Here is a 27,669-nt window from a genome sequence, read left to right as displayed (position 1 = left end):
GCCATTTCCCTTATGTGAAGAATCGCGCAGCTTTACAACACTATTCAAGCCACCCAAAGGTAACACGGGTTCGAAGAGCAATCGCGTCGCTTCTTGGGCATCTGAGCGGTCTCTGTTGTATTATTCTATGCGAAAACCGAACAATGCAAGTCGCTTCTTCATAAAGCACCGAGAAAAATAGTAGATATAGCATCATGCCACAGTACAGTAACGGATTACGAAGCAACTCAAACCACACTCTGACCGCTTTTGCTAAAAAAGATATCGATAACATTTTATGTTGCCGTAAAGCAGTTTATCCCGACTGATCTCACGTATCTTTAAGCAGTCTTTATTAGTTAATGAGCACTTGTGATGAAAGAGCATTCAGGGTACAACAACACTTAATGGATACAATAAGGTGGAAAACAACATTGTAGCAATATATATCTGAAACAAAACTAATGGTAACGCCAATAAAATAGAACTCTTGTGCACAGATGGTCAGTCGACTTCACTGCATTTGTAAACTCTGACTAGCGTATTTTTCAAAGAGGACAGCTCAACAGCTTCAAATAACAAACAACTAGTTCCTATCTTATATAGATTCTAGATCACTTCTAAGAATTTGGCATACACTAGGCCCTAGAAACTAACAGGAGGTAGTACGCTCTCCAAGTGTTGAACTGATCACGTACGCTTATAAGGCATTAGAAGAGGTATGAGGAAGTCAACCAAATGTGTGAGCTAAGCGATATAAACATGCATTCAATGCGGAAGCAAAAAACGATGTCGAAGAACGAGTACCGAAAGTCCTTCTGTAAAACAGGATTTGAGTTCACACGTGTCAGGAAGCAAAAAGAGAGAACAAATAGTATAACTGTGAGATGACTGACTTCAGCTTAATGTTGGACATGAGCATCCTCTTCTGTAGGAGGGATAGGTAACTTTGGCGTCATTCCCAGGAAATCAAATTTGAAACGCCAATAAGCAACAACCTGAATTTTTTTAAACCAAACCCAACATAGTTAGCTAATTCAGCATTATCGTTTACAAATCAGCACTCAATAAAAATGAAAATCACGTATAAAAGCTACAAATGAGTCTTCGAAAGTATGCTTAAAAATGCTGATTGATATAATCCAAAAATGCAAAGAAACACACCATTCGATCCCAGATATTTCCCAAATCATTTATCGCCGGTCGAACATCAAGGATTGTGAAGAGCTTGGAACGTGGATCCACAGAGCCTCCATCGTAATAGTCAATCACGTATTGTACCTAAAATGCTCCACTAGTGAAGTTGTATTGCAGAGAATACTCATCTTAGCTGTAATCCATCATGGTGATCTGGTAACATTACTGATCGTATTCACTCTTTTCACTTAAATTAAGATGTTCTGTATTGATCTGACACTGTAAAAAATATAACAAAAAAAGACCTCTACTCTAAACTATCTCAAGCCATAAGCAGGTACTCTAAAAGTTAGTTCAATTTTGACCCCTAAAGAAATGAGTTTAATCTCATAGACTGCTGAGACGGTGATCTTGTTTCTTTCAGTTCGAATTAAAATTGTTTAGTTTGCAAAATTTGCCTATGACTTAAGATGAAGTAGAGACAACAGAGAACTAACCTCTTTAAGTCCACATCTGTCCACTACCCAGTCATGACGGTCAAACGGCAGATCATATCCCAGAAAAATGTTGCGGAATCGAGCCCGAGGAGTGATCTTTTTGGCATCCCCTTTGAAACTCTTCAGTTTCGGTTCAGCACACTCACTAAAGCAAATTTATCTTTCAGAAAACTTGACCTTCAAAAATGGTATGTAAGCAGGAGAACTTACGGATGTAGCAGATTCTCCCACTTCAAAACTTCACGCCAAGCTTCTTCATTGTTGGCATTGTGGATGCGAATGATGTTTTCCATGTCTTTCTCGGAAAGCTGGTCTTCTTGCCAACGCCAACCCTTTCTGAACATCAGAAAAAGGAGGAAATGTGAAGGGAACTCGTTATCTTACCGGTCGGAACAGGTACAGGCACAAAAATTAGACAACGAATTCTTATATTAATTAAGCTTCAACGGACATAACCAAAGAAAGCCCTGAGATTGAATCACTCACTTAAGCATTGCATTCCAGAACATTTGCGGACTTGGATAAGTCCATGTGTCGCTAGTACCGGCCTATAACTGGAATTTGTGGATACGACAAAACATGACGTTAAAGTAAGAAACCTTAGGTATTGTAGATTTCTCGCGCGTTAGAGGAAGTGGAAATGGCTGATCGGGTGCCGGCTTTTGATTTGGATGTTCCAGTTCCTGAAGAATATATATATATATATAATATGAAATTTTCATTGATTAAGTAACCCCTATGTAAACGAGACCTACATTATTTAATGGATTCACTGAATCTGCGGCAATAGGACAGCCTCCACATCCTTCACTTGATGTTTGGTTCAGCTGTGCTGCCTTTCCAGCAGAGTTCGGACATTGATCACCACCTGAATTGGCGCTTGAAATCAGTAAAGAGATAGTGTCGAACACGTATCAGTTCGATCGAGATTAACAAGATCTTATGATATACAAAAATGTGATAATGGTAGTCGCACCAATTCTCCCCTCACTTTTGGAAGGATGGGGAAGCGGCTCTCTTCACTTACCCTCTTCCCTTTGTTATTGCGAGGTGCATAAAAATAAAACTTTGTAGAAACTTCATCTTTGATATGTAAAATTCAAGAATATACAATAAGAAGACAATGTTTACCAAACCATCTATGAACGTATAGCGCAAATGTGCAGTTAGAGCGAGTTTTTGCTGCTTAAAATAAATAAATAAATAAAAATAAGTTAAAACAATCAGTAAATATCTTCGTTGCAAAGGAAAATCACCAAGCAGTGAATAGTATCTGCAATGCTACAGGAAAAGTATATAGCTGCCTCCACACAGTTTCGTTTTTGTTGATGACTTGGGATGTGTATTTCAGCAAGAAAATTGGAGTGTTGCTATTTCAAAAAACCACGGCATCAAACAAACGGAAGAGTGGCGAAAGGAACACTATAGGAAGACGTAGAAAAAAAATGTCGCAAAACTATTTAAGAACCTCTTTCATTCTACACAGTCGAATAGAGTCCAAAGGATGTCGAAAACATTTAAACTAAAGCTTTTCTCGCGTTTTTCCTCCCTACAGGAATCCAATGGGTAAGTGCAGTATATTATGAGAATGCTGAGATGACGCCTTTTAAACAAACATGTAACTTAGGATTTAGGAAGATTCTCTTTCTTAAGTGAGATGAAGGTGGGTGTAGCACAATCAACTACGGTTTCATATAGCAGATTTTCCTGTTCCTCCGTAACTTCCCGGAAAAGCTACGCAGTTCCGTAGGCCGAATAGGCTGCCTCTGTATAGAACAAGAGGTTTTAGGGTAGCTAAGCATCTCTCACCATACTGTTAGGATTTCGAAGAACAAGGTCATATAAGAACCCTCTAGGAAGGTAGTGAAAAAAACGAGTTTCTCCAATTTAGAACGTCCTTTGGTCTATACTTTTGCATGTGCTTGTAGCAAAATTCTTTCTCTCTTGTGCTATACTGTAATTACTCCGCATACATGATCATATTCTCTATTCTGATCTCCTATTTCTTAACATTCACCTGAAATTGAAAGTGACCCCTTCATTTTGAAAGGCACGCTCTACAAAGTCACACCTATGCTGACATAAAAGAAGTAAAACGGTTGTCATGCCGTTTTTTTTACGACAATTAGGGAAGAATAAGCGGAACCACCCCGACAATAAACAATTCCATCTCTAGTTATTCCCGCGAATTCTCTCACCATGTCATATTGTGGTATGCTGCCTTTACTATAAGTGCGAATGCGAACTTGTGTTGCACTGTTATGAACATTCCATATGCAGAATGAAGTGGTTAGAAACGTACCAGCAGCAGCCATTGCCCTTCGAGCGTGTTTTATCCTATCAGACTCTGATGTAGATACATTTTTATTTTCCACGTGTTTCGGACATTCCGATGGAATGACCTAAACCATTTTATAAGTGGCAAACTAAAATAGGGATAAAAATTACCTGTGGTGTAGGAGAGACCTGTGACTGTCCTGAACCCATGACAGTTAAATGGCTATAAAAAAGACTAAATAATCACCAATGAAAAACTACGTTGTTATTTCTTTAATCTCAAAAGCAACAAAAGAAAAGTAGGCGGAAGTGAATTGGATGGATAAGAAGAAAATGAAGAACAGAGATATTCAGATATTGCATCATTCCTCGGGAACGAGAAACTACTACCACAGTGAGGAAGAAGTGAACTGATGGGCACATTTCCAATTCAATTCCAATGGGAACTAGGATTCTGAATAATCTACCCTCTTTAGGACATATTTGCAGAGATGCCTGATCTAACTAACAAAGGCATAGAAACGAAAGTCAAAGGATCTTGTAAAGATGGTAGCGACGGTCAGAGGAGATCCAAAAAACAAAAAATTAGACCGGCGAAGGAATCACGGCCAAAAGCAGCACCCTGGGTCCTCGGACGAAATGGCCCCGGGGCACGTCTTGCGATCGGGTCGCGAAGGGGTGGTGACTGAGTCGAACTATCACTTCAGCATGTCCTTTTGTCGCGAGGTGCTCCTAGAGTTGGCTGTTCACTGCTTTGATTTTCACACAACAAAGGAAGAGAGCGTACCTAGTGCTTTTCATCTTTCTCTCTTCATTTCCATGGAACTGCTAGTTGTGATTGGAAATCTGGGTCCTGTAGTTTGTAGTTTTCTCCTTTACGAGCTGCGAATGGCTGCATAATTCCTTGTCGTGCAACTAAACACAGTTGGGGGTTGACGGATCTCGATACATCCTTCTCTTTTGCGGTCGCACTTGCTTTCATAAGCGAAACAATCACAAGACTTGAGGTATTACTGAGTTGATATATAGTTCTTTTCTGGACTTTTAGTATTTTTCTGCAGGGACGCATTGTTTGTTCTGCAGTAGTTAAGTAGGTATTTTCTAGGATATGTAAGTAAGAAAGAGAAGTAGGATGGACACAAGCGGGCTGCCGGTTTCGTGGCCCTCTCGCGCTGGCAACACTATTCTTATAGAGGCAAACACTAATGTGGGAAAGCGAGGCGTGCTTGAAAAACATTCAAGTGCCAAATCAAAAAAAAAAATACAGATTATCCTATAGAGGCCGGAAGTTTTTTTTAGCGTGTGTAGAAATTGTGGTCGATATGTGAGATATAAGATACCTGAGCTGTCACGTTTCCACCTTCTATATGACAAAAATAGCTCAAATATCAATAATGTTGATAGTTGAAAGAAGCTGAAAGTAGTTTTCCTTAAATAGTCACAGTCAAATATAGTCGAGTAAAGAAGACTAGAGCCTCAGTGCGGTTGCGTAAACGGCTGGGCTCGAAGCGGTGCGGTGGGGTGTGGCGGTTAGGATCGACGAAGACTCTTGCTAGCAACACTTTTCCTTGCAGTTCGCGATGGTTCCACCTCGAGCCCAGCCGCTACACTTCACCGAGCCCAGCCGCTTACGCAACTGTAATTTTGACCCGACCATACTCCGGAGTTTTCATCGCATTCTGCATACATCTAAGTGGTAGATCAGTGGCGAAAGCGCAAATAGATATAAAGTCGATCATCTTCGAAGATACCGCCTACGAGCCTCGCAGACTATGGTGGCCAGTATCGTCGACTACCCCTATAGCAGGGTCAAAGTGACATGAAGCACGTACGCAATTGCGTACGCGGCTTCTCTCGAGACACTTCAGTGGAGCTCAAAAGTGAAGGGGGTCAGAGTACCGGCTCCGACTATCGCATCTATGAATGCACCGCAACTATACTCGTGATGCATGGCATTTTGACTCGACTATAGGAGCAGAGTTCCGTCCGTTTCTTTACGGCCCGAAAAGAGAAACCCAGTCATTGCCTAACGTAATGTTCTCCGCCTTTCTCAACCTGCCTTGTATCCCGTCTAACTACTGCTCTTCCATCATACTACTTCACCAGTCTGGAAGTGCGGCTAAAGCCGGACTTCAAACTTTCTGTTGTGTTCGCTCCCTTGATCAATGAAAATTTACAGTAGTGGCATTTTCTGTGAAATTAGATTTGTATTTTTCTAACAGCGGTTTCTTTCTCCTTTTTGTTATAAATTAAGATGAAAGATTATAGAGTTTTCATTCCACACGCGCCAGTTCTACATTTGGAGAATATCAACCATCAGCTTCAAACACTCCTTCGATACCAATGTAATATAGGTGCAATTTGAAAGCATTACTCGATGTATGGGTGTTCCTCCTAATTTCCTCCAACAGTCATCACAGGATGATGTTTTAACATAAAATCACGTGAACAACATCATCACACTGATAAAGATAAGTTCCACATCAGATCATGTAAACTGTTAGGCACTATTTAAGTAGCCGCTTGTGTGGGTGTTTCCACTTTCTGAAGAAGGCATACTACCAAGTTGAGGGAAACGTGTAGCGACATAGATACGCGGAGAAGTCAGGGAGGTGCAATGCTACACGTGCAGTGGCTATGCATATGAAACGGTCGCTATGTCTAATTTACCTTTCACGATATCCACACGAAGTTATGCGCACCGATCTGGCGCCGACGGACCCGTCGCACCCCATTTTATAGCTTTCTGGCGCCGGCCCATCAATTCGACGTCGGTGGACTCGTCGCACCCCCCTTTTCGAATTTCGTGACTCACACACACACACACACACATATATATACGTGAAAGAATAAGCCCGTTATTATATAGCATGATTGTTGGTTGCTTTATCACTTAAGATATCCTCACATATCTTTGATTAAAATTGATCGGTTCGAGGTAGCAAATCACTATTCTGTTTTTCTTTGAGCTTCTTACACTAATAAAGAGTAGCTTATAAGCACTCGGGCGATCCTAAATATCCTGTCTTCTGTCATCCTCGCTGCAATTCTTCAATTGTATTGATGTCAGCTATCTGCCGAGACTGAAGGTCCACTGCTGAATACGTCCGTTTTTGCAAACATGGCTGCAAAAGTTCCTTGTCAAATCAAACAGTGATGTGGCATGCCCGATAAGAACGTTAATCATGGATTTTGTGGTCATGCACGTACGTATCTGAGTTCAAATGACCTAAAGTCTGGTGAAGGTGCGTAGGTGGCAGCTCTCGGAGGCTTGCGGTGAAACTAGCACCTGCGATAGTAGTGGGACCTCCAGTCATCTCTAAGACTGCCCGCATAGTCCAGAGCTGCGCGCCTCAGCGACTCTGAACTCTGCGTGCAGCCTAATTCATGCTGCAGCGAGCGGAGGTCCCAACATGATTGCAACAGTTAGCTCCATCGTGTCACTTCGAGCGCAGATGCATACGCAACTGCACCAAGTTTGAAGTCGTTTTGACCCGATTGTAACTTGGTAGTACGCAGCACGCAGTTCATAGAAATAAATTCTCTAGCTAAAAATTGCAATTTAGAGATCCTGTTATTCCAAATAGCGGTCATCCTCACAAGTAGATGGTGAAGTGGATGAATGGTTCGACATTCGTTGTCTTTTTAGCATGCATCAGCGGGTTTGACCAAATTTAAAATCGTAGAGGTTTGTGAACGTCTATGCGGAATGGCTAACTAGAAATCAGATCAACCGTTCTACAAAGTCTTTATCGTCCCAAATAGATCTGATAACAGTTCATGACTTCTGGTACAAATTGATACCCCGGAGGTACAACGGGCGTGGTTGGCATTGGCCGGTGTTCAACCACTAGACATAGTTATGAGCACTTACCATTGGGCTACAATCGCTCTGTACCCGTACAACCTTACGAGATATAAAGCGCACATGATTCAAAATGACAGAAAAAAACGGACTGGCCGTGGAATCCAAGGATTCACCACGACATGGAGACATAGGAAAACCTACTGGGATATGTAGATCGGCTAAAAACTTGTCGGTATTATTCGAAGAGGCATCTCAAAACTATATACAGGACTGAAAGTCACATTCGGCTTAAATAGTCCGTCCGGGGAGTTTTCGGAAGTTCAACTGCGAATTCGATCGCCGCGTTTCGCGACCTTGACCCTTAGTATGCTCAAATCGATCCAACCAACCATCTTTTACCACTTGCGATTCGATTCGGCTCACTCTTTGCTAGCGGCTTATTTAATCATTTTCCTAACTTTCCCATGAAAAAAGCCCTTCAGCGACGTCCCACTTTTCATCCCTATCTTTCTCATCAACATATCTTTTTCGAGCATCAATCGCGTTTCAAACGAGTTCCTTCTAATCTTTCTAATGAGACCGTTATCGCAGAGGATTATGCCCTCCTCCATATATGCGTCGATAGTGGACAAAAAAAGAGCTCAGCCAGTTCATGGATTTTATCGGAAACCATGTTTGTAGGTGGTGAATCGATCCTGTAGAAACAACACAAGTAAACATAGTAGCTAGTAATACGCCAACCTGTTATCGCCTTCTGCGATCACAAAAGTGTGCAGCGCAGCGTTCACACCTCGACGTACAGATCTACAGATAAATATTGCTGCTGCGAAATTAACCGTCGCTTTAAGGATTTGTGCTATTCCACAGTGACCTAATAGAGGAAGTGGTTCTGGTTCCCGGTTGTAATCGAAATAATTGAATCGGGTTAACCTTGATTTTTATGAATATTTATTCGAAGTCGCTCATTTCTGCAAGCGATTGCGTAGATTGAAGCAAATCAGGGAGTTCACAGGGTCACACGTCATTTAATTCATCAGTACGGCTACTGCCAAAGTGAGTTTGTATTCCTTTTCATCCTATACCTGTACTTATGTAACCTCCTTTTGGTTTTTCTTTCGTCGCACAGAGTCTGCAGGATACTTCATTCATTTAACTATAGAGGAACATTGAGAAATAACAAAAAATAACAATAAGAAGAAAAGTTCGACTCGATGCGCAAACATTCCTCTCGTTTCGTAAAGTCAACCGCGCTCCTATTTCTGGAAGCTCTAGTTTCCTTTTTCCTCTTAGTAACCTTCCCACTTTAGCCTACATGTCATAGATTCATAGATCCTCTAGAACTAATGCTTAGGTTTTGGAGCGCTGACTAAATCAGATATTCACTTCCGGATATAGGAGCGCGGTTGAGTACACGATTGTTCGTATAGTTGTGCTAAAACGACACGAAGCCTGGTGCGGCGTTAAGCAATCGGCTACGCTCCAAACGGGCATGGGGACACAGCAGTTGGAATCGAGGTGGGACCTTTGCCAGCTCTGCAGTCCGAGCGGTGGTACCAGCTGCCTCCACCGCGCGACTTCGAGCGCAGCTGCACATGCGCCTTCGCAAGGCTTCACATCGTTTGACCCATCTATATACTGACAGAAACCAGAGCAAACAAGCATAAAACAAACAACCAACACAAGAGAAGAAAAAAACATCACTATTAAGAAAATAGTATTTGAAAGGAGAAACAGAGAAAGACTACAAAGCATTGAGAGCTGTAAATAACAATCTCATGGACAATTGAAGGTTCACAGAAATAACCACACCTTTGTATTAAGAGACATGATTCGACTATCACTTTTCCAGGGAAACGTGTCTGTTTTGATATATAGTGGACTCGAAACGACATGAAACACTTTGCAGTTGCGTATGCGGTTGCGGTCGAAGCGGCATTGCCCCACTTCGATTCAACCGCTACGCTCCACCGCGCTGCTTCGATCGCTTACGCAGCTGCACCGTGCTTCACGTTTTGACCGGACTGTCATCATGTATTTATGTTGTTAACCTTAAGGTCATAGTCATATTCCTCCAATTATTAAAGGCATCACCTCACGAATCTGAGGTGATACGGATTTTAGGTGGAGTATTCGTATACGGGATAGTAGATTATGGCGAGGGGGGTGATTCCGTTTATTTCTCTCTAATTGAAGTAAAAAACGGCCCGGAAGATGTGGCGCGTGCACAAGGCTAGCGCGCTCCAATCGGACTCCTTGTAGAAAATAGCGCGCTGGAACGCCCGAAGCCGTATCATTCGGGCCGTTTTTTACGGCAATTAGGAAAATGGACGGGTTCACCCCTCTTTCCGTAATCTACAGTCCCATATACGAATACTCCACCTAGAATCCGTACCACCTCAGATTCGTGGGGTGATGCCTTTAACTAATGTAGTGAACACATGTTTCGAGCATAAGGCTGTTCTTCGTAGTTTGTATTCGCGTACTTGAATGTACTCTCGCTAAAAGGTCCGGTTTAGCTTCGAATAATTTGCCTACGTGCCTCATCACCCCATCATTCATCGTTTTTCTTCTTGACACATGTTTGGCGCTGACACAGCAAATGATGAACAGAAATGAGTGCGTGATAACCAAGTTCTTATCTAACATTTCGATCACAAACACGCTGCAAAAATACGCCCAGGCAAGTGTAGTTGGCGAAATTGTAGCGATGAAATTGTTATCTGCATCATCGAATTCGGAACTGTATGCGAATACCCATTTTACATAGTATAAAACAAAGTGTTCGTGTGCGAACATGTTACACGCCACCTTGGAATAAAAGCCTGGAGTCTTCTCGACCGTTTCGCGGTCTCCGTGTCGGAAAACGTCCTCGCCCGCTGTTTGATCCGTGCTTATCAGCACTTGACAGTGTATTTTCTTGTGGCACCATCACAACCTTCTAGTGAGAGAATCATGCGATCGTTCGACAACTGGTCCAGGCCATGGTCAAGACGAACTTCCCGGTATCTGCTGTGTATTTCTAGCCGTCTTATAAGGACTTCACTAAGGAAATAGATTAGGTTCTGCTCAACAGAGTTATCTTGGTTCATAGTTTTTGTTGGATGCATTTTCCTCGTGCATTCTTGTTGAACTTTTAAATGACTGCATGATATTGATGAGGATGAGGTAGTTCCATTGCTCGCACATTCAACGTATATGTCTTTTTCTTAGCAACAATTTTCTTGTATATTTTACACTTTCATCTCTTTCATTGATGTAAATTTTCTCTCGAACAGGTTATGCTACGTGCAGAACACCAAGTAGAACGGAGTCTCGCACCAATAAAATGGATTATTTGTCGGACAAATTCCAAGCTCAAGTGTTTCTAAAAGATTTCTGTGTTTTAGAACTCAGATAAGTGGTTACAGTCCCGATTTATTCGAAGGTTTCGGCGTAGTTTTTTTGGAGTTTTTTTTTGTTGCAATGAATAGAATAACCCTTCGCAGACATATTTTTCTCCAGAGACAACCATTTGCATGAAATAGAGCAACCAAAGTGAGTCGAAACCTTACAACATTTTGGAACACGGTTTTTTTTTTGAATTTCACACAATTTAAGAAAACGCCATGCATTTGCAAATTTAAATCACTCGGGGGAAATCTCACTCAGTCGTATCTGACCTCACAATTTTAGAATTTATCGCAGTGTCTATCCGTTCTTCGCGCTTTGATCTATGCTACTGAAACCTGAGCCCTTCGTAGCTAAGGGGAAATTGTGACCGACGTCATCCTTATTTTAGGCGTGACGTTTTTACGTTCAAGTGATGCATTTTAGAAATCAAAATAAAAGAAAACAAAATCAAGACCCGGTCAGATTTCTTTAGAACGTCTTTCGAAAGAAAACGTTACGCTCTTTGTACCATTCGAGCGACTATTTTTCGTCAAGCATTTGCTGTTTTATCCAATGCAGAGAAATGCTCTTTCTCTTCTTTTTTCTTTTGAAATGAAGAATCTTTTGAAATGCTTTTTGATTTCTTTTGTGTTTGGTTTAGCTAACACGTATGTATGCACGTATGTAATGTTTACAGTTTCAATACGGCGTTACGTAATTCCGTGTAGCGGGGATTTGCATCGCCGCTTTTCCGGCGAACTATCGATTTCGACGGGCGCGTGTTTCTTTCGCATCCTAACTTGCATCACATCCACACCATAACTTGGTTTTTTTCGCCTTTTTTGGCATTATGTTGCAATTTTGAATTTAACAGGTTCCATTTCAGATCTATGAGATAGCGAAGTATGTAATCGTTATTTTCTTTGGAAGCATTTTTCCCGAATTCTCATTCATTATGTGTAGGCGCTAAGTACTAGTCATCAAGATCTTTCGGAGATAATGTTGAGTTCCGGATTCCGTGGAAAATAACAATTTCTAGGCGTGAAGGATTTAGAATTACTCATCTAACAAATAGAATCTGCCAAACATTCATAAAATTTTGGAAATATTCATAAAATACTATAGATAAAAGTTTGTCCCGTTTTCTACGTACGCTTGCATAGTTTGCATCACTTCTTTCCTATATTTTTGCTCGAGCCGTGGTTCCTGACTGCCAGATAGTCCAATTATGGTCTAGTACGAGTTCTCAGCCTCACAGATCTTTCATTTCCAAGGAGGTGCAATAATGAAGCATGGCAAGTTTTGCTTGCCATACCTTATTAGCTCCCCAGATCGATTCCTAAGTTGTTTGTGCCGATGTTTTTCTGCACACTTCTATTTATTTTCCATGAGCTGGACAGATTTCACTGGTTCTGATCTCCGTGAACAAACTGCATCTTGTTATGTACGCAAAATCTTTCATTTCCTTGGTTTTAGTCCTAGTATTTCATTTTTTTCGTCTATGTGTAGATGTCCCTCCTTTTTCGGCTGAAGCTTCAAGGTGTGAAGGCTGACACTCTTTTTTTTTACTTCATTTTTTCCTTCTGGAGTTTTTTAAATCAAAGTGGTTAATGAGAGGAGTAATGCATCGTTCTTCTCGCTGCAGATGCGGTTCGTTGTCTTCTATGCAAGATGAAGTGGTGCAGAAAAAGAGCTGAGTCAGAGATTAGAGCAGCTAAGCAGAGAAGAATGTCGCTCAGAGATGAGCTGTTTCTTAACCTTTGTAGAACTATATTTATACTATGTAAGCCGCCAACCGTAAAAACTCTGATAATCCGAATAGGAAGTGAGACCAACTCGTAATTTTCGTTTTTAAGTTATGGTGTGCAAATCTCTTTGTTGTAGTAACAACCACCTGTTCACTTGCACTTGTACGCGACAAAGAGATAACTGCTAAATCAATTCCGTCAATGTGTTCCATTGAGACTACTCGAAATTGAAATCAATCCAGGACTTATAGAACAACCATCTGCACCATATCGGCAATATTAGGTCGCTAAGCAGGGTATAATTACTACGTCAATAAGCATTTCGTAGCTGTCGAAGCTAGTGAGTCAGTGGTTAAGTGTGGTGAAAGTGCGCAAATCGTGTCTATAAGGGCCACAGCATCACGACCATTCCCGAACGACTGGTCCCTACAGTCACTTCAAAACGACTTAAAGCTCGTTGCGGTTGCATAAGCGGCACGGTGGGGCTAGCAGTTTCCATAGAATTAAAACCCCCGCTAGCTGCACTCTTCGCTGCGGTTCGGGTTAAGCTAGCGATGGTCCAGTTCGATTCTAACAGCTAGCTTTACCATTAAGCTTCGAACGCAACGACTTACGGAACTTCACCGAGCTTCATGTCGTTTTGAGCCAATACATCTTTTCGTTGGCCACCGTGCAGTGTTGCTGTCATCGTGATGCGGCGATTCACGGAACAGTAAATTTGGACGAGATTATAGTCGAGCCAAAACGACATAAATCACGAGTGTAGTTGGGGTGCATTTGCGTATGCCCTCGAAACGACGCTGTGGAGACAGCAGTTGGAACCGAGTTGGGACGGTCGCAAACTACAGGGATGGGTGGTGCTAGCAAGCGTTTCATCGCGCTCCTAGCCGCTACGCTTCACCGAAGCGCCTCGAGAGAAGCCGTTTACGCATTTGCGTACGTGCTTCATGTCGCTTTGATTCTAGTATATAAACTCACTCGATATCCACTATAAACACTGTTTTGGGTAAAGTGTCGTTGGGAGGGGGGGGGCACTCAGTGGCGCCCTTATTTCTCGAAGTGAATAATCAAATCAGTCGGGGCCCTAAGGCCTAAGCATTGGTCTTAGAGGATCTATGATATGTTAACTTAAGTTACTACGAAAAAAGAAGTTAGAGCTTTGGGAAATAAGGGCGCCATCGGTCAGCAAAAACAGTGGTGCAACAGTGCGAACGACAGCAAGTCTGGATTCATCTTCAATTGATCTATTGATGCAAATGAGAATGTGTTGAGCACTCGGTACGCAAGGGCGACGCAATCGGGGATAATGTGGTTAGAAGGACTCAATCGCACTCTTATTTCTAATGGCTTTATTTTCCTTTTTTCTCTCAGTAACTTTAGCTTACATGTCTTAGATCCTCCAAGACTAATCTTACGGCTAGGACTGCTTTAGTTATTTACTTCCAGAAATAAGTGGGCGGTTGAGTTGCCCTCCCTCCTCTAACCACACTCTCCCATCGCAATCATCCCTATGTAGACTCTTTGCGCTACGTGCGCTGCCTTGCAACTTCTTTAAGGTAAATTGCAGGAGCGGTGGTGAGTTACGTTGGAGTGTGAAAAATGCTATTTGCGCTACTTTCCAGAATGTGATTTCTTCCTTCGGTGTAATTGATATAAAGTGGGCAGATCGTAGAAATTGTAGGTTGCCCCTATTCCGTTGCTCCTAGTTTTCATGAGCCGAATCTATGAGATGTAGTTTTCATTGAAGATCGTAGAACCTGTTCAATGTTCGAAATTTTTAAGCCGATAACGGTATAATGTGCTTAGGAACGCGTCGTATAAAAAAGAATAAGAAAGGGACACGATTTTCGTTATTGCAGAGACATGGACTTGAAACTTATCAAGATTTCTTCTTCGCACTCTTGTATCTTCGCAGATGGAAAGTTCTTTTATCTCTGATTTCCAAAATGTCACTATTCTGACTCATCATCTATCCAAACATCTGATGTGCACAGTTCTCAGCAGGCTGTAAATTTTTAAAAGAGCAATTTATAGTTTGAGTGCGATTTTTTACTAGAGTGCAAATGAATCCTTTATGAAATCCGATTAATTGTTATTTCATTCGTGCTCCGTTTTTGTCGAGTAGGTTTTCAGGCTAATTTTTTTGGAAAGTTTTTTTTTTCTTTGGAAAGTTTACTAATTGACCATACTGGTATCGATTGTATCACATCGCTATATGTTCTTCATCACGAATCAGCAACGGGGCGATTCAACGCCACGTCAATCTTTTGAACCATTATCACAGTCATTTTCCAGTGTGTTCCCAGCATGTGGCAGTTTTGAAACTTTATTTCTTCGATACTTTTATTCCCTTCGTGAATGACTTTTTAGAAGATAGTTTCTTTTCGGTTTCATACTTATTCGAAGGCTTAAGGTATGTCTGCGAAGGCCATAAGCGAGCTTTCGGGCAAGGAGTTACTCTATCGGTACCTCGAATCGAGTGGTTTAATTGACGCACCGACAGCTCTTCGCCTTTCTGCAGGCGACAGTTTCGATGCAGCTGTGAAAAGAGTGGCATGGTTGAGCGGAGCACAGGTTCTTCTTTCGTGTTTTATGGTTTGAATACACCATTCATCTCACCATCCTCTTCCTTTAGAAAGCAGTTATCAAACCCGACCAGTTGATAAAGCGACGTGGAAAGCATGGGTTAGTTAAGTGTGGATCAATGAACGAAATCAAGAAATGGTTCCAAGAGAAGGCCGGAACAACAGTGCAGGTAACAAACTGCACAAGCTGTTTAACCTCTAACTTTTTATTTGACATCTAAGTTAATGCACCAAGTCCGTATTATTTCATAGCGAGAGTTTGAGTTTAATTGTCCTAAACGCTTTCCAGCTTTGATTACTCAGTTGCAGTATACTACTGTGCAGTATACTACTGTGATTTGTAGGTTGGAAAAACAAGTGGCCGGCTTCACACGTTCATCGTAGAGCCGTTCTGTGAACACACTGATGCAGACGAGCTGTACGTCGCAATTTTCAGCCAGCGGCACCATGATGTTATTATGTTTTACGAGCACGGCGGTGTAGACATTGGGGATGTCGACAAAAAAGTTAGTGTTTTGTGATTTTTTTTAAAGATTTTCTTTTGATCTAGCAAGTATACCTGACCAGTTTCTTTTCTATTCTAGTTACTTTAAATGGACCGCATTTGTTTGCAGTCAGTATCAGTGCCCAGAAAGTCTTCATCAGAAGAAATCATTCAGGCTCGATCAATACACGTAGCTGTGTCTCTTGATGAAAATGAAATGATGCCTACGGATGCCCAACTCTCTCATCTTGTTGGCGACCTTGGTGTTAGGACATCGTAAGCGTTTTTTTTTTTGTTGATAAACAATGTTCACGTGTATTGCGCAAAAGGAATCAATATATTTTCAGCATTGTGAAAACGTTTGTTTCATTGCTTTATTCTGCCTACAAATCACTTCACTTCACTTATCTAGAGATCAACCCTCTTGGTGAGTCCAACTTAGAGTCAGCATACCACGGATCTGACGTGGTGACAGAATCCGCTGGAGGAGCTAGAGATGGGTTGTAGGTTGTGGGATCCAGGGTTATTCCGCTAATCTCTCTTTCTTTCCCTCTCTCTGATGGTCGTAAAAAAAACGATGCGGAAACCGCTTTAGTTCCTGCGAGGTACGTTAGAATGCTCCTCCTTGTACACGTTCCGGTCCTTCTCACCAACCTATCCTTTGATTTTATTTCAATAGATTTTTGTGAAGACCTCTTCAATCTTCGACCGCTCGCTAGTAGACACGGGCGCACGAGGGTGGTGCGTTGCAACTGAAATCGTAAAATCGTCGTTGTCTTCCTCGTCGTTTTTCATGACGACTAGGGAGACGGAACCACCTCGGATTCCGGAATCTACAACTCATCTTTAGTGGGTTGTAGATTCCGGAAAAGTTTTCCCGTGGGTTTCCTCATTACATCAGATTCGTAGTATGCTGCCTTTAAGAACTCTTTCTAGGCTCCTTTCCAGCGTTCTAATCAATTCATTTCAAGTTGTGGAAGGTGACAAGGTGTACATTCTTGATCTTGCTGCTAAGCTTGACGAGACTGCGAACTTTTTGTGCTCCGAAAAGTGGAAGACACGATCTGGATCAGCGGTGGAGTTCCCGGCTCCTTTCGGACGCGACCTCACTAAGGAGGTTAGTTTTTTCTCGTTGGTTTTTTTTTCATTTTTCTTTATTTTTTATTTGCTAGTACTCAAAATTAATGAAGGATTTGTTATTTTCGTTCAGGAAGAATACATTGCGGACTTAGACTCAAAGACTGGAGCATCGTTGAAGCTAACAATTTTGAATAGGAAGGGACGGATATGGACAGTGGTAGCTGGAGGCGGAGCTTCTGTAGTTTTCACGTAAATTCTTTGAACCGTCGTTTCCCTATGCGTAGACATGTTTTGGTTGTAACCACATAGCGGTCTTTTCTTTTGCATATTCTAGTGTCGGGATCAATTTCTAAAAATTCAGATTTTCTACTAAGTCATACTAGAGACAGAGACTTGGAAATTTACTCAAGTATTTCTGATATTCCTTTTTTTCCCTGTTATGACTACTTTTCATCAAGACATCTACTCACTAACAGTAAAGTTAATTCTAAAAGTCTGATTGTTATTTTCAGAGATACCGTTTGTGACCTTGGCGGAGCAAGTGAATTGGCTAACTATGGAGAATATTCTGGAGATCCTTCAGAGACACAAACTTTTGAATATGCAAAAACTCTGCTATCAGTAATGACTGAAGGACCACCACATCCACAAGGAAAAGTACTTATCATTGGAGGATCTATTGCGAACTTTACCAACGTTGCGAAGACTTTTGGAGTGAGTGCTTAGCCTTAAATTCATCCATTTGGCATAATTTTGGAGCCATTTGGCATAATTTAAAAAAAAATGGGTTGCAAGTCAGGAATGACGCTTTGAAAGCAGACATAAATTCTAACTTGCAGGGTATAGTCCGAGCTTTTGAAGTGTTCCTTGAACGCTTACATGAGCATAAGGTAACCATCTACGTCCGTCGGGGTGGCCCTAATTATCAGGAAGGTCTTAGAAAGATTAAGGAAGCTGGTAAGTCGTGTTGAGTTCTCTTGCTCTTACGTGTCGAAATATTATTTTAAGCGCAAAAGCTCGACCTACCGATTCATGTGTTTGGGCCGGAAACACATATGACCTCAATTGTTGGACCTGCTCTCGGTATAAGCGAATTACCTGCTGTTCCGCATGTCCCTCAGACAACTGGACAGTTCCTGCTTAGTCCAGAAAGGAACGTGAGTTTCTAACTCTCCTTAGGAGATTTTTTTCTGAAGTTTTTTTATTTATTCCTAATTTCCTAATTTTATTCCTTGTTTTCAGACGGCTGGAGGAATTCGTACCGAAATTGACCCAGCCGCAGGCGATGCTGCTGATCACGTGAACCATGATAATGAGGTAAAATACCACTTGAGCTACACTGTATTTCACTTACTGTTGTCACCGCCTTTTATTCATTTTTATTCTTATTTTATTTTCTAATTTACCGCTTTTTTCAGGTACATGAGAATTATGACAGTTTATTTGAGAAAAACACCAAGGCGATTGTGTGGGGACAACAACAAAAGGCTATTCAAGTGAGCCTTTTCTTGAATCAGTAACATTTTCGTGAATTCCATGTGGTGTGTATACCTTTGTGATCCATCGCCAAATATAATTTCGTGATAATCTCATTGTTTTGACTGTGAAACGGTCTACCCTCGCTCTGTTATTCCTTCTTTCCTACGAAGACTTCTTGGGTAAGCACTAGTTGTTACTATGAGACTTATCCTACCCTCCTCTCGAACTTTGTTCCCTTCGAGTGGCACTTTCTATTTTTCTTTGTGGATCCATAGTTCAGTGCACATGCGGTTTACGCATGTGCAGTGATTTGTTCACTTCTTTAGTTAGGCATAGATCTGAAATGAGCGGGCCCTTCCACTTTTGAGAGGTAGCCTATGGTGGTAATCCTAAATCTTCATTATCCTACCCTCCAGTAAGAGATTCTGAGAATTCTTATGGTTTCAGTACCTTACAAGAGGTTCTGAGATTTCTTATGGTATCAATATATTACGTGAGGTGTGCGCAAATTCGTTTGGCCGCTGGAATGCATATAATTCGGTTCCAAATTCTGGGTCTTGTTTGTGTAAGAATTATCGTGCAGCTTCGTATCATAAATTGTTCCTACTTTTTCTTCAGGGAATGCTTGATTTTGATTACGTTTGTCGACGTGCGGAGCCTTCGGTAGTGGCATCAACGTATCCGTTCACTGGTGACAACAAGCAAAAGTACTACTTTGGGCATCGTGTAAGGGACCTTATTTTATATGGATTGGACATTTTGATACAGAACCTGTATTGCTTAACAGAAAGGTTCTTATAGCGCGTTAGTATTTGATGTTTCAGGAAATACTTATCCCTGCGTATAAGTCTATGGCGAAAGCGTTTGCGACACATCCAGAAGCTACTGTCATGGTTACTTTCGCTTCTCTTCGTTCCGTCTATGAAACAGTGTTGGAAGCTCTTCAATTCCCACAAATTCGTGTCATTGCAATAATTGCCGAGGGCGTTCCTGAAAATCAGACTAGGAAATTGATCAAGGTGATCGGTTTGTGCAATTCTATCCTCCTTCGAACTTTCATGCTCATTTATAGGTGGCTGGAGAAAAAGGAGTTACTCTGATAGGTCCAGCTACTGTTGGAGGAATTAAACCAGGGTGCTTCAAGATTGGTAACACGGGAGGAATGATGGACAACATACTGGCATCAAAACTGTATCGTCCAGGAAGGTATAGAGAGTGATCACAACATTGGTGCTCATCATGACCCCGTTCTCTTTTCAGCGTTGCCTACGTTTCACGCAGTGGTGGATTGTCTAATGAGTTGAACAACATCATTGGAGCAAACTCTGATGGAGTGTTCGAAGGAATTGCGATTGGTGGTGATCGTTATCCGGGATCAACTTACACAGATCATATACTTCGCTACGAAAAGGATGACAGGCAAGTGGACCCGGGAGCCAACGATGGTTTTTCAATATCGTTGGAGGATAAGAAGTCTGAAAGTTCCTTCCTTGCTGCTGAGTATAAGAAGCGCTGATACTTTTGGAACAGTACTGATTTGAAAGAAACAACAAATTTCCTTCCAAATATTTATTCAAAAACATTTAGAAAACAAATGAAGGAGCCGCTGCTTAGTGATTTTTATAATATTTTGAGCGTGTGGCTATCAATTCCTCCTTTCGTTTTTATTCATAAGATGGGATTGGTGCTTCTCACAGTGTCAAATGAAAGTAATAGTTACCGAGTTATCAAATCTGTGTGTCCTCTTTGTCGGATCATTTTAGTCAGTTAGCTTCCTTTTATTTGTTCTATATCTCCCCCCCCTCTATAGGCCTAGTTTATTTAGAGTGAAGATGATCGTGCTGCTAGGAGAAGTTGGAGGAGTCGAAGAGTACAAGATTGTAGATGCTCTGAAGAATGGGACAATCACTAAGCCACTTGTCGCGTGGTGCATAGGAACGTGTGCTGATCAAATTTCTTCTGAGGTGCTGTTATGAATTCATTCACAGTCTTGATAGATTCAGGTTGATTTTTTTTCAGGTGCAATTCGGCCACGCGGGTGCGTCCGCGAACGCCCAAGGTGAAACCGCCGTTGCAAAAAATGCAGCATTGAAAGCTGCAGGTGCTCTTGTGCCTAAGTCATTTGATGATCTAGGTTAGTTTCTGAGGTAGGAGAAGCAAAATTCTGCTTCAGTCCTTACTTTCGACAATAGTAGTTATTTTTTGTACTCTGCAGGAAAACTAATAAAGACCACATTCGACGGCTTAGTCGCCAAAGGCATTGTAACACTGCAAAAGGAATTACCTCCTCCAGCTGTTCCTATGGATTACGCGTGGGCGAGGGTAATCATTTTCATTATGCATAACCTCACTGAGGAATAGTGGAACTAAGCTAGAAATATGTAAAAGATGACAGCATTTAAACATTGAAAACTTTCATTCTGGAGAACAGAAGAGACAGTTGGTCCTACTGAAAGTGATTAAAGTTTAGAAACAACAGTTTTGCTAGAAGCAAGGGATTTGCAGGAAAGGATCGAATCTTGAACTTAGTATTTTTATGTTAATTGATGACTTGTCGTGTATTCTTCCGTTGTGGAGGGGAAGGAGGGAGGTTGTTCTTCTCCTCGAGGAGTTTTCGAAATTCTGCGATCGAAAATGCACGATGAACACTTTAAGTTATGTCTGATAGTTCAGGAGCTCGGGCTTATTCGGAAGCCGGCATCATTCATGACATCGATTTGCGATGAAAGAGGAGAAGAATTGAACTATGCAGGAGTTCCTATTACCAAAGTTCTTCAACAGGACATTGGAATTGGAGGAGTGTTGGGGTTATTGTGGTTCCAAGTGAGTTTTTTCAATCTATCGTTTATTTTTACATGTTGTTTTTAATCACATCATGATTATTTGATTAAGATGTGATAGCTTAGTTATCTCCCATCTCCTGAGACTTTTAGATTTCGCACCAACTTTCAGAAGCGCCTACCTGCGTATGCCAACAAATTCATTGAAATTTGTCTGATGCTTACTGCTGATCACGGTCCTGCGGTATCCGGAGCACACAACACCATTGTATGCGCAAGAGCCGGCAAAGATCTTATCTCTTCTCTCGTTTCTGGTCTGTTAACAATCGTAAGTTTCATTTATCGTGAATATATCTCTAAGCCACTGTACCGTGCTTAGTTTTCTTCTTCTTCTAGGGAGATCGTTTTGGGGGTGCTCTGGATGGTGCGGCGCGTCAATTTTCTGAGGCAGTTGACAAAGGATGGAGTCCCATGCAATTTGTGAATGAGATGCGAAAGCAAGGAAAACATATCATGGGAATAGGACATCGTGTGAAATCGGTAAAGCGTAGTATATTTTGTCTTGTACTGATCTTTGGTACTTTCCTCACTAATGGGTTTGTTTGGTCTACTTGGTTCTCGCAAAAATGTAATTGTAATGTTGCAAAATTTCATGTCCAACGAACCAGTAATGAAGGAAATCAGTTTTCCTATTTATTTAAACGCATGAATATTGCAGAATTCAAAGCCGATTTCTAATTTTTATTTTTTATTTCTTTCGTAATCTTTTTGGTAATATGAACTTAATCCCTACAGATCAATAATCCGGACAAACGAGTCGAGATCCTCAAAGGTTTCGCATTGGATCGCAACCAGTTCAAGCAAGATACACCTCTGCTCGACTATGCTTTACAAGTAGAAAAGATCACAACTGCCAAGGTACCGGAAGACTGTTGCTCGGCTTTTACCGGTTTTTTTGTAAGGTTAATTTGGATTACAGAAACCAAATCTGATTCTAAATGTCGACGGCGCAATCGGAATTATTTTTGTTGATATTTTGCGTCAGTCCGGCATGTTCACGCCTGCAGAAGCTCAGGAGACTATCGAGATTGGCGCCCTCAATGGATTATTTGTCCTTGGCCGCAGTCTTGGATTTATTGGTGAGAATTTACACCTTTACAAAAATAAGCTTCACGCCTTAGTTCGGGAACGTTTTCGTGATAATGAGTATTGCAGTGGTTGCAGTTTCTGTCCCTTTTCGACCCATGGTTTTTAAGCTTCGTTGTGCTTGTTGTCTTGTTTCACTCATCCATGATTTTTTAGGTCACTATCTCGATCAACGTCGCCTGAAGCAGGGATTATATCGTCACCCATGGGATGATATTTCTTATATTATGCCTGAGCGAGACTTGGTGAGGTTTTGCAATAGAATCAGTTTGAACTTTGACTTCAAGTATTCTATATGAAATACACGGTATAATGTTTTATTTCAGTGAAAGCTCAACGTGTCGGACATGTTGCATTCGTTCGTGCATCTCATGAATAGTAATTTATTGGCCTTTAGTTGCAAAAGAGTTGTTAGTTAATATTTATGTGGATTTATATTTGTACATAACAGACAAACAGAGTTTTTAGTTCCGTGTTGTTTTTGTTTAAGTTAGCAGTAAATAAGTTACTACGTCGTGTCGTTGTGGTGTTTCAGAATATCAGAATACCATGCTATGCTTATGCTTAATTATGCTGCTCAAAAGGTTCCGAGGATAAGGAGTACGTAGCCGAACGCAGTTTCAAAAGAGAAAAAAACAAATAAAGATCAAAAAAGAGTCATCGAAATAAAGAGGGTGGCAGTTAGGTTGACAGACTACTGGGTACCATGAGAAGGATGAAATGAAGACCAATATATCACCATTTTTGTACCGTAGGGTACATCCTCATTCAACTTTATCATGCTAGGTAGGTGAAGGAGATTGATTAAAAAAAAGTCGGCGGAGGCATGCTCTGGTAAAGAGAGGAAGTTATTATCGTTTTTCAATAATCTCCTTTTTTAAATTATTAAAATAGAGCGTCAGAATGACAAAATGGAGAGAAATTTTGTTAAGTGTGTGTGTGAGAGACAACATTTTATATACTTTATATTATATATGTATAGTATGAAATATTACTATAATGTATTATACTTATACTTTTACATGAATCTAGTAGCGGTAGTCCTTACACGATCCCAACCGCCCAATACTCCACCGCGCTGTTTCGAGCGCAGCCGCTTACGCAACTGCCCGTGCTTCATGTCGTTTTAACCCAACTACAGGCTCTTGAGAGACCTCATTAATTCTCGAACGCTCGCCGACGGATCCGGCGCGTGCATGAGGGTGGCGCATTCCAACTTACATCGCTAGAAGAAGCGCTATTTTTTTAACAGAGTTTTTCAGTACGATTAGATTAAATTAATTACAAATATTCGTTATCTACACCCCGAACTAAGTGTTTTCACTGGATTTCCACACCTCGTCATTTTCGTGATACTCTGCTTTTATAGGTAAGGATACAAGTGTGGACGAAGCTATAAAGAACAATTAAGGCTGCAGCGTGCTCTTCTTTGGAAAGAAAATCCCGCTTATACGTTGCAAATGGGGCACTTTGCCAGCGAAGAACGGGAGGTAACTTCTTTGCGTGGCAATGCCCCAGACATTTTGCAACTAACGAAACAATGAGTGGCAAGGTGAAGATGTTGCCAAGTAGCCCGAATCAATATCCTAGCTGGTTTTAGTTTTACAGGATTTTTCAGAAATAGTTACCAAGTCGGTAGACTCTGGAATGTGCCGGAACTTGAAAGATTTTCTTTTCAGAACCTTGATCACTATTTTTGTACTATCAACCGACTAAAATGTAGTTCTCGTACAAAGTAGTTTGTGAATGAATGCTTGAATGATACGGAAAATCTTGAGAGCGCCATTCCTCTTTTGTTTCTTCTTCTGCGCTTGTGAATGATAGATTTGTAAAATTAACGTCAAACTAACATATTTTAGCTTTGTGTGATATTTCAAGAGTGTATTTTAAGAGTAATATTCCAGAACAACCTGCGTACCATTTTATTCATATCTGCTTATGCAGTGTTCTTCAGTTGTGTGATTCCAAAGCTTTGAAAATATTTGAAAAAAAAAACAAATGGGATGAAAAAACAGATGGCGGATGCCCTTGAGATCTACGTACATGGTTTCCACCATGAAAATAAACTCATTGTTCGTTCGATCACAGGTTTTTGTGTAAAATACTGGAATTATGAGGTATGAAGCACTGCCAATTGAATACAATAGCTATGCCTCTCCCTATGGGGCCCTGCTGCTGTTGCTCCAGGTGCACGAGCACCATCTCCTTCACCTACGGGACCCACAACATCACCTTCTGTCGTTCAGGCTCCGGCGGCTAAATTTCCTGTTCCTCTGCTCCTAGAACACCTTTTCTGGTCCCTAGCTCCACTAGTTTCATTTCATAGCGCTCTATTAACAGCTACAGGTTTCTGATTCGCTGTGAACTGCGATGTTTCAAGGCTAGAATGGTGGTTGGACTTTAAACTTGATATATCATGGCAAACACCTTCCATTAATGGTCAAGTGAAGAAAAAGAGTATATTGGACGATTCTTGGAAATGCACTGCAAATTAATAGTATTTATGCGCACTTGAGAAAAGGAGGGCAGCAAAACAAAACAAAAAGCAACACCACGGAGGGACGTGTGGTAGGGAACACCATGGAACCGAGAGAGCGTCGACGATTGCGTACTCGGACTCCCTGTCCGGTGACTACCGGAGGACCCAACGTGGACTACGATGCTGCTCGGATACGAGCCTGTGTGAACGTGCCTGAGTGCGCACGACAAACTTGGATCATTTCGAAGACCACGGAATTGTTAGGAAGAAGAAGGGCTTTGAGGCTTGATCCGAATGCATCGCAATTGAGCGGTTAGTAGCAAACACTAGCTGCAGAAAGCGTTGCGGAGGATCTTTTGAAGTACAGGCGAAGAAGATTCTAGAAGCAGCACAAAGAAGAACGAGTCTAAAGAAGTGCCGCAGGGATCTCCGCGAATATAATGTTCCGCTAGAACCTTGCTGAGCGAAGACGGGACTCGCACGTTTCGTCGTGAGATGGAAATCATTACGGAGAGGTTCTACTCAACCTTTCGTTCATCAACTCCTGTGTAAGCCCAATCACCCCACTGGCGAAGCTCCACCACGGATTCTCCCTTCGGAAGTACGAGTCGCTATCAAGAGCATGAAACCTGGCACAGCCCCGGACCTGTTTTATTTAGCAGACTTTTCGGGCTGGTGGCCATCCGCTTCATGTAATCTTAGCAGCGCACTGACATCTATCTTCAGAAAGAAGGATCCCAGACCAGTGGAAGACCTCGCGAACCGTTCTTATCCATAAGAAAGGTGACCGAGAGGACCTTCGGAACTACCGTCCGATATGCTTGCTGAGCGTGTTATACAAGTATTCACCAGATATCCTCACACGCATATCTGGGACGCTGGATGAAGCCCAGCCTCAAGAACAAGCTGGATTCCAGGGGTTCAGCTGCTTAGACCACATCCAGACCGTGTCGAGGGTTATAGAGGTTTGCCGAAAATACCGCCTGCCCCTAGTTCTAACCTTCGTCGACCATGAGAAAGCCTTTGACAGCGTAGAAACGAACGCAATACTGTCAGCGCTGGTCGATCAAGGTGTGGACGCGTCGTATGTGAGGACATTAGCCAAGTGCTACGAACGATGCACGACTAGGATACAGCTTTTCCACCGCCCTCTCACCATACCCATAGGAAAGGGGTACGACAAGGCGATACTATATCGCCGAAGCTGTTCACGGCTGCATTGCAATGGATAATGAAATCACTATCCTGGGAAGAAAGGGGCATACGTGTTGATGGAAGATTTCTTTCGAACCTTCGTTTCGCGGACGACATCGTTCTCTTTTCGAGCAGTACCAATGAAGCGGAAACGATGCTCAACGAATTGAACGAAGCAGGGAAGAGAATAGGACTACGAATAAACAGAAAGAAGACACAGTTCATGAAGAAGCGCACTGCGAGGACGGAGGAGTACAACTTGAAGGCTCCCAAATCGTGGAAACTCCGTCATACGTATACCTCGGACGTTCTATGAACATGGAAAACGACTTGAAGGAAGAACTGAATAGAAGAATGAGAGCAGCATGGGCAGCATTCGCAGCCGTCAGGGAAGCTACGGACCAACTGACGGACCATGATCTTCGTGCCCATCTGTTCGACTCGACAGTCCTTCCAGCGCTCTGTTACGCAGCGGAGACGTGGGCAGACACCGCGGCCACGTCTAGAGCTACTTACTACCCACAGAGCCCTTGAGAGATGTCTCCTGAAGTTTAACCGGCGCACACAACACCTTGCCGGTCTTCGTAGCTCCGACTTAAGAGGAATGTCCCGTCTTCGCGACCCAGCGGAATATGTATCGAAAGCAAAACATAGATGGGCCGGTCACATCATGAGAAGAATCGACGATAGATGGACTAAAAGAACGCTAGAGTGGATCCCAAGGGACGCTAAACGCCCCCGAGGGAGACCGCCAACGAGATGGAGTGACGTGTTCGCTGCACGGATGGACCAGCTGAGAGCTCAGCTGGATACGGCTCAAGGACCTCGTCAACGTCACTCACGAAGCTTGAGAACATCTTGGATGACAATGGCGAGGGAACGAAATGAGTGGAAGAGATGCTGGGGCCCGCACGTCGAGTGAAGACGGGCCATCTAAGCATCTAAGTAAGTATCTAAGTAAGTAAGATTGGTCCATATACCTCATTTTCCCACTCCACAACATTATTAGTAAGTACTTTTAGGCTGAACTTCATTGGAATATAGGGAGAATTTGACTTCTGCTGGACGGAGATGCATGATCCTTTTTTCATGCACAAATATATTCAAACTCCCATCGCATGAGTGTGTGTGTGTGTGTGTGTGTGTGTGTGTGTGTGTGTGTGTGTGTGTGTGTGTGTGTGTGTGTGTGTGTGTGTGTGTGTGTGTGTGTGTGTGTGTGTGTGTGTGTGTGTGTGTGTGTGTGTGTGTGTGTGTGTGTGTGTGTGTGTGTGTGTGTGTGTGTGTGTGTGTGTGTGTGTGTGTGTGTGTGTGTGTGTGTGTGTGTGTGTGTGTGTGTGTGTGTGTGTGTGTGTGTGTGTGTGTGTGTGTGTGTGTGTGTGTGTGTGTGTGTGTGTGTGTGTGTGTGTGTGTGTGTGTGTGTGTGTGTGTGTGTGTGTGTGTGTGTGTGTGTGTGTGTGTGTGTGTGTGTGTGTGTGTGTGTGTGTGTGTGTGTGTGTGTGTGTGTGTGTGTGTGTGTGTGTGTGTGTGTGTGTGTGTGTGTGTGTGTGTGTGTGTGTGTGTGTGTGTGTGTGTGTGTGTGTGTGTGTGTGTGTGTGTGTGTGTGTGTGTGTGTGTGTGTGTGTGTGTG

The 27,669-nt window shown here is 42.1% G+C and overlaps 4 protein-coding genes across 5 annotated transcripts; 3 read left to right on the top strand and 1 right to left on the bottom strand.

Annotated features, from left to right (window-relative positions):
- Positions 1-709: 709 nt before the first annotated feature.
- On the bottom strand, positions 710-4,100 carry RB195_019895 (uncharacterized protein; the record flags this gene model as incomplete). Of its 2 annotated transcripts, XM_064187953.1 has the most annotated exons (11): positions 710-797; positions 876-907; positions 975-977; positions 1,144-1,260; positions 1,614-1,758; positions 1,824-1,949; positions 2,100-2,161; positions 2,213-2,296; positions 2,369-2,481; positions 3,916-4,015; positions 4,062-4,100. In XM_064187953.1, the coding sequence occupies 11 exons, from the start codon at positions 4,098-4,100 to the stop codon at positions 710-712; spliced, it is 909 nt and encodes a 302-aa protein (XP_064043833.1). The 2 variants fall into 2 exon arrangements, with proteins under 2 accessions (XP_064043833.1, XP_064043834.1); XM_064187952.1 differs by lacking the exon at positions 710-797 and having other exon boundaries at positions 882-977.
- Positions 4,101-15,230: 11,130 nt separating this feature from the next.
- RB195_019894 (uncharacterized protein) lies at positions 15,231-22,698 on the top strand (the record flags this gene model as incomplete). Its single annotated transcript, XM_064187951.1, has 26 exons — positions 15,231-15,389; positions 15,451-15,570; positions 15,745-15,906; positions 16,060-16,160; positions 16,232-16,311; positions 16,856-17,001; positions 17,095-17,213; positions 17,477-17,678; positions 17,804-17,921; positions 17,973-18,121; positions 18,207-18,281; positions 18,383-18,460; positions 19,062-19,169; positions 19,268-19,462; positions 19,516-19,649; positions 19,704-19,862; positions 20,269-20,407; positions 20,463-20,577; positions 20,659-20,765; positions 21,117-21,266; positions 21,396-21,551; positions 21,620-21,763; positions 22,019-22,141; positions 22,203-22,362; positions 22,526-22,614; positions 22,696-22,698. 26 exons carry the CDS (start codon positions 15,231-15,233, stop codon positions 22,696-22,698), a joined length of 3,291 nt encoding a protein of 1,096 aa, XP_064043832.1.
- A 2,251-nt stretch (positions 22,699-24,949) lies between these two features.
- RB195_019893 (uncharacterized protein) lies at positions 24,950-26,576 on the top strand (the record flags this gene model as incomplete). Its single annotated transcript, XM_064187950.1, has 3 exons — positions 24,950-25,160; positions 25,575-26,022; positions 26,189-26,576. 3 exons carry the CDS (start codon positions 24,950-24,952, stop codon positions 26,574-26,576), a joined length of 1,047 nt encoding a protein of 348 aa, XP_064043831.1.
- A 70-nt stretch (positions 26,577-26,646) lies between these two features.
- Positions 26,647-26,964, top strand: RB195_019892 (uncharacterized protein; the record flags this gene model as incomplete). The annotated part of the gene is made up of 1 exon (XM_064187949.1): positions 26,647-26,964. One exon carries the CDS (start codon positions 26,647-26,649, stop codon positions 26,962-26,964), a length of 318 nt encoding a protein of 105 aa, XP_064043830.1.
- Positions 26,965-27,669: the final 705 nt, after the last annotated feature.

The sequence above is a fragment of the Necator americanus genome, chromosome II (genome assembly GCF_031761385.1).
Source record: "Necator americanus strain Aroian chromosome II, whole genome shotgun sequence".
In the NCBI taxonomy this organism is placed as follows: domain Eukaryota; kingdom Metazoa; phylum Nematoda; class Chromadorea; order Rhabditida; family Ancylostomatidae; genus Necator; species Necator americanus.
This window is presented reverse-complemented; position numbering and strand designations above follow the sequence as displayed.